Raw genomic sequence first — 12,654 nt, 5'->3', positions numbered from 1 at the left:
TGCTGAGCTTCATCTTGGTTGTGAGCAGGGCTGGTCATCTGAGCTTGTTTCTCATTCTGCTGGTTTCATACTAATCTAATCCCAGACTTGTCATCGATTTACCTTTACAACAGGGAGGAAACTGAGGGGTCTGTGGTCTTGATTTAAGCTGTTTACATTGTCTTCACTGAGTTGGTTGAGGAGTTTCTTCTTCTTCATGTAGGGCATTTGCTCTTTAATCTACTAAAATGTAAGTGGTGAATTACATAGGGATGTTTTTTATGGATTACTTTTTCAGACAGGTTTCTTTCATATCTGAAATGTTTTACCTTGTCTTAGATGTGTTGTTTGTATTCAGTTCAGAAGTTGAATTCTTACTCTGATCTAAATTGTTCATACTTGCTTCAAGATGTAAATACATTGCCATGGAAGTGTAGTTACAGAATGTGAAGTTGGTCACACGATAGTGGATTTAGAGTTGCAGCCACTTTTCAGTTGTGCTGCACTCTGGCTTCGGTAGCTCAACTGCCTTCAAACAGTTGTGTGTCACGAGGAAGAATGAAGAGGGAGAAAGTATCTGCTTAAAGCTGACTTGGTCCTTGAAGCTGAGATACTGAATCCAGTGTCAGTCTTGTTCCCAAATCAGGCTTTAGGAGAAAAGCAGCAAATTCACTCTAAGTGATGCAAACATGGATGCTCCTGAAGGATCCTGCTTCCTTTTGAGCTAGTAGGGACATCTATCATCTGCACGTTCCCATGAGAGAAATTGTGAGACAAACAACGAAAACGGAGTTGTGCAAAGGTTGGTTGTCGCAGGAGGGAAAACCTGAAAGTGTTTTCTTCTAATACATCAAGGTTTGATTTGCAGCTCGGTCAAACTTTTTTAATTCTTTAATTGTTTGAATTTTCTTTTGCATATTTATGTAGCTAATAAATAGTACCCACTTCTGTTGATGTTACTGATTTTTCCCTATTAACCCTTTCCTTATTTTTCTTTAATTTGCCTAAAGATGGTACTACCAGTAAAACCGAGGGTAAGCAGTCTCTCTGTGTAACTGAGGTGTGTCCACAGTCGTACTACCCTACCTGGTCTCTGTTCTCAAAGTGTTACCTGGTTCTCATCCATGTTCACTGGTGACCTGCATGAAGTGTTGCATGGTTGTCCTGCTCATTTTGATGCCATGGGGTATTCTTCACTTTCTCTTTGAGCTCCTCCCTGCCAGTAACCATTAGTCTGCTTTTCGACTCTGGTCACTAAGTTGTACGTGGGTTTCTCTATTTAAAGCACTGCTTTTGGTTGAAGGTGACCTGTGTACAGACTAAAAAAAAACCCCAGCAATAACAAAAATCCCCCAAACAACACAAGGCTTGTGATTTCTATTCTCCTTGATGTGTAAAGATTTGCTGTGTTTTTCCATCCAAAGCTCAGGTCACAACTGCCAAATGCTTTTGGGAAGAGACTGGGCAGTGAGAGAATTGAGTGAGATGATCACATGGCAGAAAAATGAGGACAGTAAACAATGATCTCTAGGGAAGGAATATTTAGTCACCCTCTTTAAACCTGAGCCCTCTCTTTTAGTTGTTAACTGTCTGAGTAAGATGGCTTACACCAAAGACAGTTGAAGAAAAGGCTTTTTTTACTAGAACTCCGAGCCTGCTAGTTTGAGAAGGATCCCAGTCTGTTTTTCTGGCTTGTAGTCAGACCTTGTTCTTTATTTCTTATTTCTCCAGCAAAAACAAATCATTTGGAAATCACTTTTTCTGAGGTAGACAGGAGTTGAAAACAAGAATGTTTTCTGCACAGAATGAAGATACCACAATCTCCATCAAAGCCTTTTTTTTCCCAGTGCAAGTCTCTTTTCAAGGGATCTATTACTGTCTTGTGGGACTGTGTTTATATCTTTGATGGCTGCTTGTATTTGGATGTGGTGATCTGAGAAGTGCCACTGTGCTGTTGTGACATCTGTGTTACTTTTCTTACTGTTAGTGATGCATTGATTCATTAAAGGGAAAGGTCTCTACCATTTTTGGAAATGATACTTAGTGTTGAGAGATGAGCTGACCTCTGCATCTTGAGCAGGAAGTGGGAAGTGTTTGCACTTTGTGATCTGTCAGTGATAAGGAATATGAAGTTGTCCTGAAACCTGTATTTCTGAATCATTCATGAGTTAGATGAAAACTCCCAAGTTGTTGTAATACCTGAGCTTTTTTTTTTGTTTGTTTGTTTTTGTTTTTGTTTTGTTTTTTTTTTTTGTTAATTGTTGACCCTTTTCTTCCTTTCTTCTTAGTTCTGAAACCTTTCTGATTTTGGCCTACATTTAAAATGTTGATGGTTTAATGTTCTATATGAAATACCCTGTGCAGCTTTCAATCCTCTTCTTGGCTATAATGTTTGTGGAGGCCTGTTACAACAGCTGTCCTGTGGAATACCTCTATTTTTAGTTTTATTAAATACTTTATTGTCATAATGCAAAAGGGTGGGGTTTTTATTTGGTTATTGTTTTCAAATCAGTTACATTAGGAGCAGATTTGGTTTGGTAAAAATCTGTAATAGAAACCAGCAAGTTGCTTGGGGCAGGGAACATTGGTATGAACTTTCAGATACTGAGTTTGCTATTCCCTAAGTGTTAAATACCAAATTTTGTATCTTCTTTTTGCCATAGGATTCTCTCTTTTTTGAGAAGGAGGATCAGGGAGAATTAAAACTACACAGTACACTACAGACAGAGTACTTTGAGAATGAGTTTAATCACTGTTTGAAACTCTTCATCTTTGTTTTCCTTTGAAATAGTTCAGGGGGAAAAAACCTTCAGGATTCAGTGTGTTCTACATTTGAATGATGAAGCTGAGTAAGGCCTTCTGCCAATTCTGGTCTTGCAGATTGAGTACAGGGAAGGCAAAATTTTCTGTTCTTGACATAAATGTAAAAATTAAGAGGGCTGAAGAAGAGAAAAACACCCTCTTGCTCTGGAAATACAGGAGGAAGCAGAACATAAAGCGGAAGCATCATCTACACTCATGCCCCTGTGGTTTGTTTTGGATTTTTTGCAGGTCACCAGTAAGTAATTTAAGAGAAAATCCCTGTGTCCTTTTGTGCGGTTCAGCTTGACATTAAATCTGCAGTCTGGTTGCCATTATGGCTTTGTGTAGCTACATTGTAAAATTCTCATTCCCCTCAGCCAGGAGCCAGCATTGTGTGGATTTGGCAGTTCCCATCTGCTTTGCCCTTGGTTCTCCTCAGTGCTTTGGTTTGGAGTCAGGCAGCTCTAAAAAACAAACAAGACAGAGTAGGTGATGCCAGTGGCAAGAATGCAAACTAAGAGCTGATTATCAGTCCTTTGGTTTTAAGTTGTGGCATCCCAGTTGAAATGCACTTCCTTGTGGAAAGGTAGGTGAGTCTGTATACCAGTGAGAGCTGTGCAGGTCTTCATGCAGTGCACAGGTATGCCTGGATGGCCCTGACCCTTCATGTGTGGACATCTCTTGAACTTCATTCAGGGCTTTATGCATAGAAAGCTCAAAATAGATAAACCTTTTTAGTCTTGGTCTTTGCAGCTAGTGCTGGGGAGGTGGCACTTGTGCCATGTTTGTTATACCTGATTAAAGGGAAACCTTAGAAAAATTTCTGCTTATTTTATCATTAAATGGCTTTTCAAGGACTATTTTAAAAGGGTGCATAATGCTGGCTTTCATTACAGAAGAATGGTTCAGAGCATTTCTGTTATCTTTTTTTCAAAGCAAGCATAAATTCAGGCCCTTCAGACAAGTCTTTCTGCAAAAGGAAAGCATAATTGCTGGTTTGACCTGCGACTGGCAAACTTAAAACAAAATGAAAAGTTTGCAGTTAGTGGCACAATTTTAATAGTTCTTAGTATTCACCAGAAAGGCAACAAAATGGGGTTTGCTACAGTTTTCAGATAATTTAGGCTCAGGTGGATGCCTTGAATGCCTTATCAAAGGCTTTGGGAGTAACACAAGTTCAAAAGAAATCGCCATTCCTGTTTTTTTCTCTGCCTTAAATTAGTTCTCCCTTGTCCTTAAGGGTGAGGCTTGATTCAAAGTGATGCCTGACTGTGATATCTTATGTGGAACTGCTCAGGTAGTAGGTTTCTTACTTCTCTTGGTCCTTCCCTTTGCAAGTGTTGAGTTGATTTACCTGTGTTTGTTTGTGTAGGGCAAAGTGGAGTGACTGTTGTTCACTGAGTCCTCTGCTCTGGAGGGAGCTCTCCTGCAAGACCCAGAGGCAGCACAGCCTTATTCATGTTTCCAGTGAGGATCAGGTGTTTCTCAGGGAGAGTGGAGTCAGGTCTTTTCATTGTTGGACAAGTGCTAAATATGCATGGAAACCATTCTAGTGGTGGTTGTAAAAAGTTTTTTAAAGATTTATCTGTAAAGCATGTTTTTCATCAATCTCTGTGTGTCTCCCATGTCCATGTGTCATTTAGCAGTGATACAGCTAGGGGGTCCTAGAGGCTCTTTAAGGAACGTGTTTCTCCAAGTGGGGCAAAATCCCCAGTGCTGGGTAACCTAAATGCATTAACCTGATCCCTGGAGAGACCATTGTTGTCCCAGTGCTTCCATGTATAACTTGTGTGGTTGTAGGTGTCACTATTCACAGCATGGAATTGATTAAACCGAGCTGTGGAACTGTTTCATACAATTTCTAGACTATTTGAAAACCATTTTCTTCAGTGTGATACACAGACTGAGTGTCATAAAGCCTGTGACTGTTCTGAGCACTGGGGAATGGGGATGCTGCAGTATCCACCCAGAGGGCTCAGAACAGCCTGCCAGGTGAAGCCTCTTGTAAAGCACAAATGTTATCATAGAATCTTCCTTCCCCTGTTCCTTTTCTAAGAAAAAAACAAAACAACCTTTCCAGGTTTATGCATTTGTTAGACATTTCAGGGTTGATTCTGAACCACTCTTTAGAAATGTAAAATGTAAAAATGTAAAAATGTAAAATGTAAAAATGTAAAAATGACAATAACTTCAAAAAATAAAACCAAAACCTCTTAAAAATCCAGAAATGATTTCTTAACACAAAGCATTTATAGGAGTCTTTCAAAATCTTTCTGTACCAACAGCAATGTGAAACAGGTGAAATTTAGATCAAGGACTTTTTAATGGAAATATTTTTGTGGTTTTTGGAAACTTGTTGGGGCAGTGTTTATCTGTTCATTTGCTGTGCTGTTGTTGTTAGGATGCAGTAATGCTTTTAAAAGCAGCAGAAAAATAATGGTTATGAAATACGGATTGCTACATCTGCAGTTTGAGCTAGATATGGAGACAAACCCACTTGAAAGCAAAGAAGTTTTGGGAGGGGAGGTGTTTGCTTGAATTTAAGAACAACAAAAAAGTCTAAATAACTAACTTGATATGTCTAGTCCTGCTTGAAATTAGTTTTTCTGTCTGGGTTAGAATGATAGAGATAAAGCCACACACATAGTCTTATGTGCAAATAACTTTTGGATGTGAATGCAGACTCTTGTTAGCAAATGAAATTCCTGGGGGAATGTAGAAGACACATTTGTGTTGTATAGATTAACTACTATACATGCAGGCTGTACTTGGTGTAATATATATTAAAATCCATTTGCACTGTGCAAGTCCAGTGCAGTGCTAGTTCAAATGCTTGTCAGCGTTTTTAAAAGGATGAGAAAACCAGTATCAGTATTGAGACTCAGTTCCTCCTGTGGAAGAGCAACTTCTCTTACATTGTTCTCTCTGACACCCAGTAGGCCTAAAACAGTGTGCAAATGTACCAGTCCAAAAGGAAGCAGAATTTTGTTCCTGGGCATTCATTCAGAAACCGCAGAGGTTGGTAGGAATCTGTCCTCTAGCCCTCAGGAGTTTCACAATAGGGCTGAGTTCTCTGTTTCCAGTCCTGCTGATAATCACATGTTAATTAAGTTGGATGCATTAGTTTAGTTTTATTTTTTAAAGCCTCTGGAATTGATTTCAGGAGCTAATCTCGGTTTCAGTTTATATATTATTTTAGGCTTTGTATTTCTTAAGGTGGAAGAGTCGCATGTATTGTCCCAGTTTTTCCCTTTTTAGTCACCTACTGATGAAGTTGCAAGAGAAGAAAAAAACCACCCTTTGCAGATGCAGAAAAATCCAGGAAATTTTGAGGATCTTTAGTGGCCTTTGTGTAAGAGGAGGAGGCAGCAGTCCCTTCTCACCCATTCTTGGCCCATGCACATCATTAAATAGTCTTCCAGTACTGTCTGTTTCTGTGTGTAATGTTGAATTTCAGTTTGATTTCCCCCTAGGACTTCCTGCAATGCCAAGGCCTCCTGTTGGCCTTCTGGAAGGATGTAAATGAATTACATTACTGATTCCTAAGACTGGTCAGATTTAATTTATTGTCTTACTGTGATGCCCTCCTGGTAGAAATGAAGGGAAGCCTTGAGGCTTCTGAGAGGAGCACGATGTCTGTCTGCCTCCTTCCCTGTGCCTGTCTTCCTTGGAGCCTGTGTTGGGCTTTTGGGTCCATACCTCATTAGCAAGTGACAGAGTGGCTCTTCTCACCTGTGTATAGCTGTGAGAAGACAGACTTGCATGGGGTGGGATCAGGCTGGCAGAGAGCTCTAGAACTGCCTCTGGTGGTGCATCAGGCTTACCCTTTGTAAGGGGAAGGAGTGCCCCAGAGCAGAGGAATCTGCAGCCTTGCTGGTTGTAAGAAGACATCAGCAGCCTAATGGCTGCAGTTTCATGGCTGTTAGACCCACATGGGTGTGCTCAGAGCTTGTTCAATTGAGCCAGTGGTTAAAAAGTTTTGTTTGTGTTTTCCCAGTTTTATGCTGGTGATTTCTTCTGTGTCTTGTCTATAAACAATTGTTTGAATGTACATACCTGTACTTTGCCTGCTGAGCTGTTTTAAAACTAATTTTAGTGGAGAGGTTTGAAGTAGAGCTGTCTTGTAGGCTTTTTTCCTTGCAAATGAGTTTGGCCTTTATTCTCCAAGTTAAGCATCTCCTTGTCACTTTGTGTCTAGCAGAAGCTTGCAGGCTATGTTGTGAATATTTTGAGAGCTCAGAGAGGGAACATAGCTCCCAATCGCTCTGTCTGGGCTGCTTGCCATTGTCTTGTCCTGCATGTGTGCCTTATGTGAAGTGGGTTTTTTTGGGTGGGAAGTGTGTGTCTCCCTGTTCATATTTCTCTGTATGCTTATGGTAGAGACAGAAGGCAGGAGATGAGTATCTATAAACAGAGGGTGCAGTTGTCTAGACTCTTCTCTTACCTGCTGTGGGTTTTTTCCTTTTATTATTGTGTCTGAAACTTGAAGTCATCCTCTGAATGCAGGATAGCACTGGCATGAGTCCTGAGAAAAAACTTCAGACTTGGCTAAGAACTGATGTGTTGAAAAGTATTGATGGAGGCTTTCTTTGTGTTACTCCTAATTATCATTTCTTTCCCATTAACTAGAGAGAGCTTAGCAGTGGAAAGAACATTCTGTAGGAAACAGCCCTGCCCCAGGAAGGGGATGAACTGATGACCCTGTAAGCTTTTCTAGCTCAAATTTCTGTGGCTTTTTCATGAGGAAATTACAGAACAAGGACCAAGAACACTTTGAGACTTTATATCCATTCTCTGTTTAAATAAAGAGAAGGCACACAGACTCTGTTTTCCTCCACATTGATTGTGTTAAATAGGGCTCTCCATTACAAGTAAAGTTACACTGATCGCTGGATAAATATGCTGGACCTGTAAACAGCAGGGAAAATTCAATGAGCCTGAAATAAAAGTGTGATCAGACTGCGTTGACGGACTGTCACAGGAGAGCATGCCAGCCTGCACAGGTGGAGCAGGATATGAAGCACCAGACAGCTAGTTGGAAATCCCAGCGATGGAATTTGGGAGGGCATCTGTCACACCTGTCTCTGAAAGGGTGATCACCTTGTCAGAAAGTAATAATTTGATACAGGAAGCTGCATTTAGGAGACTTGAAATTTTTTGTTGTTGATCCTTTGTAAAGAAGCTACTATAGAGCAGAAGCAAAGGCTATAGAGAGGTAATATTTTGTAATTAAACTGGCTGGTAGCATTACAGAAAGCAAAGGTTTTGGACTCATGGACTGTGGCTCTTTCCACTCCCTCCCCTGCATCTCAGCCAGCCTAATAAAAGGTGTTGCCTCTCCCTGTAAAACTCTTTTGTACCCTGGGTAATTGTGTGTATAGTGTGTTAGATGCTGCTGCTGCCTTTGTAAGAAGCTTGTTAACAGTGTGATTGTCTTTGCATTCCTGCAGGTCGGATCCGTACCAGGAGGCAGAGCTCTGGCAGTGCCACAAGCGTCACCTCAACTCCTGCTGACACTCGAGGCCGCAGCCGGGCTAAAGTAGTTTCCCAGTCCCAGCGTAAGAATTGCTTTATTCTTGGGATAGCAGAGCAAAGAGTTATTAATATATTTCTCTTGAATTGCAGTAACATCAGCAGGGAATTGAGGTTACTTTGTACATGTAATAAAATGGATCCCCACCTAGCCAGTGTGTGCTTGTGCTGACAAAGAGGCCCCAAATCTAAGTGCTTGGTTGCTGCCTTTTTTTTACCAGTTGTGCAGCAGAATTTCATGTCTCTGTGATGTGTAGCTCTAAATAACTGGCACTGGGTTCTGCTGAGACACCCCCTGTGCCTGTAGCTGACTGCTTGCCCTGCCAAGCGTCTCCTGCTTATGTGACTATTTCTGTATGTGTGAACACGTGAGCTGTCTAAAATTAATGGGGTTTGGCATCAGCTGAAAATAGGACATTACCTATTTTGTGTAGATATGGGAAAAAGGGTTCTGCTTTGATTCACATGACACATCTGCGCTCTCTGGCTTCCTGGCAAGGCATCGTTTTCTCCTAGGAGCCACACATATGGTGCTGCTGCATATTTGTCATGTGTATCTGGGAAGAATTTTGTCACTCAGATTTTAAAAAGGAACTAGAGGGAGGGAGGAACTCCCTGTTATGAGGACCTTCAGCCTTGTGAACAAGAGGAGATTGGGTTTGTGGAAAGACCTGTCTGTTCTGAGGAATTGTCTTGCTTTGTACCCCTATTTGAAAGCCCTTCTCTGTTCATTCTTTCATTGCTTTGCTCTGTCATGCTGGAGGGATGAAAAAGCAGTTTATAGCCTTCTGTTAGGCTGGGAGAACCGCATAAAGACACAGTATATTGAGCATGGGGCCAAATGGAAATCTTTACATTGAGGCCATAAGGATATATTTGGGCTTTGGGATGCTAATGTAAATTGATTTCTTCAGTGCTGAATCTAAAACTGATCCAAAGCCAGAGGTGACCTTTTTCCTAAACTTAGTTTGGTGAAAAATGGTCAGACCAGATGAGACAAGTCTCAGAAGTATTTAAAGAATAGTTAAATATTCTTTAAAGGTTTCAAAGATTATGGACTTAATTTTTCTATAGAATGCCTTATGAAGATTTAGGATGGCCATATCTGGACCTGCTGCCTTGGTCTAGTTTCCTGAGTTTCCAGCCTAGCCCAACCAGATGTGATCTTCATCGTTAAGCCAAACATTGAATGGAATAATTTATGAATTCAAATCTAATGAGTTGGTCACAGGACCAAATTCTCCATGCCCACACAGTGGATAACCATGTTGTAATTGCACAGACTGGGTTGGGGTGGAATTTAGAGTAGAACTTGGGTCTTGGTTGACATTTTGCTGAGAGGCTGGTCAACCTTGGGAAGTTTAGTTGCGTCTGCACATTAACTCACTGCATTCTGCAGAGGCTTTAGGAGTGACATGTTTGTAAATAAATCTGTCTGTATTGTGTATAGCACAAACCGCATGCTGAACGCTATATTGTCTTGCTGTCTTTTAATCCACTTTTTGCCTGTCCCTTGGTCTGCCCTCATAATCAAGGATCCAGATCAGCTAATCCTGCTGGTGGTAAGAAACGTTTTCCCTTTCTTGCTTTTTCATGTTATTTCCTTCACATTTTTTAACTGCTAAGCTTTTAGCTTCCCTCATTCTCTCCTAACTGTGAGACTTAAAAAGCATTTCCTTACAGTCATAAATCAAAATAGGTATGGTGGGTGATTTTGCTTTCTTCTAGTAATCAAACTATGGTAATCATACATTCTGATGTCAAAGCTTGCTCACTGCTGTAGCGCAACCCCCAGGGGCCGAATTCTTCTCTCAGTTACTCCAGTGCACCCCTGCTGACATCAGTGAGATGACTTTTAGGTCATGGTGCTGTGTGGAAGACTGGCATCTGTCACTTTGGGGTGGGGAGAACAAAGCCAGCACCACATACAGGACTGGAGTATATTTGATTGATTCAGGATGGCTGTGACCAAGAAATTGGAGGGGGCAAGTAAGTCAAAATAATACATGTGTTATGGTGTTGTTCATGACACTAATAGAGTTGTATATCTTCTTAAATTAAGATAGAAGAGCAATCTTTGTTTAAATTAAGATAGAAGAGCAATCTTACTAGTTGTAATAGTATCTGGAAATGAAATTTTTATGAAATGTGTAGATGCATTTCAGAAAGAAATCAACACGAATATTGGTTCCAAATTTTAGCTTGCCTGAGTATGTTCTTGCAACCTTTTCAAATATAATTTTCTTGGCTGTTTCAACAAATAAATTGAATATCAGAAATCGTAATGGCAGCAGCAGGTTTTCAGAGACTCACTTATCTGAAGAAAAAAAAAATCATCAATCTACTACTCTTACAGTTATTTATTATTGCCTTTAATCTAGCATTATTTAATTTTTGAACAACTTACCAAATGAAGAGTTGCAACAAAAAAAAGTATTAGTCATCTCATTGAGTTAGACAGCAAGGGTGTTTCATGTAGAAGTATCTACTGCAGCTGCAGTGTAAATAAGGAGATACATCTTGATTGCAGACAACATGGCTTAGAAGAAATGTAAAGTTGCCATGGACTATTCAAACAGACAAGGAAAAATAAAACTGGCCAAGTATTGAACTTGCTAAAAAATATCATCTGAAAAATAAATAGCTTGGGTTTAACCAGCCAGACCTAAGCGAGCCAGCATCTCTACAAGTGTGAGAGGCTCACGTGGTTTACTCTTTATTGTGGTGATCTGTTCAGATGTGGTGGGTTTTTTATTTTCCTTCACTGAATTATTGCAGAAAAGCAATGCCACCACTGCAGTGTAGCACGAAGCTGCCTGAGCTGCTTTGCAGCAGGTGACCTGTGCCAGAAGCCAGGGCACTGCAGTACAGCTCTGCACACAGCCTGGTTGGTGTTGCTTTGTGAGGAGGTGAGGCAGCCTGGGAATCCCTTGCTGCTGCAGCAAGACTGCCCCAGCACCTCCACAAGCTCTCCTGAAGCCAACTGGGGTGTTCATACACTGCAGTGTCTGCTTTGGGCTTGATCTCCCTGGGCAGTACAGGGTTGCTGATGTCAGTGTTCATTGTCCACAGGCTTTCCTCAGTATTTCTTGAAGTTTTCCCATTAGTTGTCTGAGTGATTTGGATTAAATTCTTACATAGAACTGATTGCATTCCAGTTTTGCTATCAGTGTGTTTAAAATCTTGGGGGGTTTTAATTGCTTTTTCTTTATTTCTGGTTCTCTTCTAGCTGGTAGCCGGTCTAGTTCTCCGGGTAAGCTCTTAGGAAGCTCCTATGGTGGCCTGAGCAGTGGAACATCCAGAGTCCAGCCAGTGCCATCATCCTCAGAGAAGCGCAGCAAGATTCCTCGGAGCCAGGGATGCAGTCGGGAGACGAGTCCCAACAGAATAGGCTTAGGTAAGAGCAATCACTGCACTGACATGCTGGCTGGCGTGCTTGAAGGAGGGGCTTTCCTGTTCACTAGGAAACTGTTCATGTTACTCTTATTCTTCTGAGTTTTTTAGCTGACATGTTGATATGATTGTGGTTTATAGGAGAGCAATTTCAATTTTCTGGGTTGAGCTTATGGTTTCAAAGCAAGCCTAAAGATGTCATGACTTGTTTTCTGTTTGGAATTCAACATGAGCAATGTTATTAGATCAGGCAGCAAAAAACAATTGTTCTGAATAACGATCACAGCAAAAAGACCTCATTTAAGCTTAGTCCTAAAATGAGTTGAGCAGTCTTTACAGTCACTTGGAATCAAGGGCAAAAAGCACCTTCTTGGATTATTTTAGAAATTTTGCATCTGAAATGGTTTGCTTCTCTCATCCTTAATACCCTGGAGGCACGTTCTTAGACCACATTTTAGACTTATGCATTAATTGTTCTGCTTTCAATAGTCTTGTCTCAGTGATTGTTATGTAAATACTCTGTAATAGTTTCTATTTCCAAATTTATCAGCGGACTTTTTTTTTAAGTCAGGTGAGTAAATATATATATAAACCTTTCTGTATCTGAGTTGAAGTGAAAAGGTATTCAATGTGCTATCTGAAAATTTTCACTTTTTAGTAGAAATTATTTTATAAGTTTGAAGCTAATGTAGAAGAACATTTGAAATTATACTGACACTAAATTCTTTTTTATCTCCAAAGACTTTACTAGTAGATTGAAATTGGTTGAAATTATAGCCTTACTGTTGGCAGTTAAATTTGTTACTATTGCCTTAGCAATAGTTTTATATTTTGCATTTGAGCTACATTTTTATTTAGAGGAGGTTGTTAATAAAGAAGTATTTTATTCATTCTTTCCAGCATACTGAAATGAATTTAAAGCATCTGAGTGTATATGCCATTATGATT

At 40.3% G+C, this 12,654-nt stretch overlaps 1 protein-coding gene across 15 annotated transcripts in view; it reads left to right on the top strand.

The window, feature by feature from the left end:
- CLASP1 (cytoplasmic linker associated protein 1) overlaps positions 1–12,654 on the top strand; it is a 171,129-nt gene that overhangs the window by 92,378 nt on the left and 66,097 nt on the right. For 8 of the 15 annotated variants that reach the window (XM_085066924.1, XM_085066923.1, XM_085066929.1 and 5 more), the window contains 3 exons: positions 8,232–8,339; positions 9,849–9,875; positions 11,543–11,710. In XM_085066924.1, the coding sequence (XP_084923050.1) occupies positions 8,232–8,339; positions 9,849–9,875; positions 11,543–11,710 (303 nt within the window). Of the gene's footprint in view, positions 1–989; positions 1,014–8,231; positions 8,340–9,848; positions 9,876–11,542; positions 11,711–12,654 lie in introns of all 15 variants that reach the window. The other 7 variants (XM_085066926.1, XM_085066927.1, XM_085066925.1 and 4 more) reach the window with 2 other exon arrangements.

This window comes from Lichenostomus cassidix, chromosome 7, assembly GCF_008360975.1.
Source record: "Lichenostomus cassidix isolate B80296 chromosome 7, HeHo_3.0, whole genome shotgun sequence".
Classification (NCBI taxonomy): Eukaryota; Metazoa; Chordata; class Aves; order Passeriformes; family Meliphagidae; genus Lichenostomus; species Lichenostomus cassidix.
Note: the sequence above shows the minus strand (reverse complement) of the source record. Positions and strands in the feature narration are given on the sequence as shown.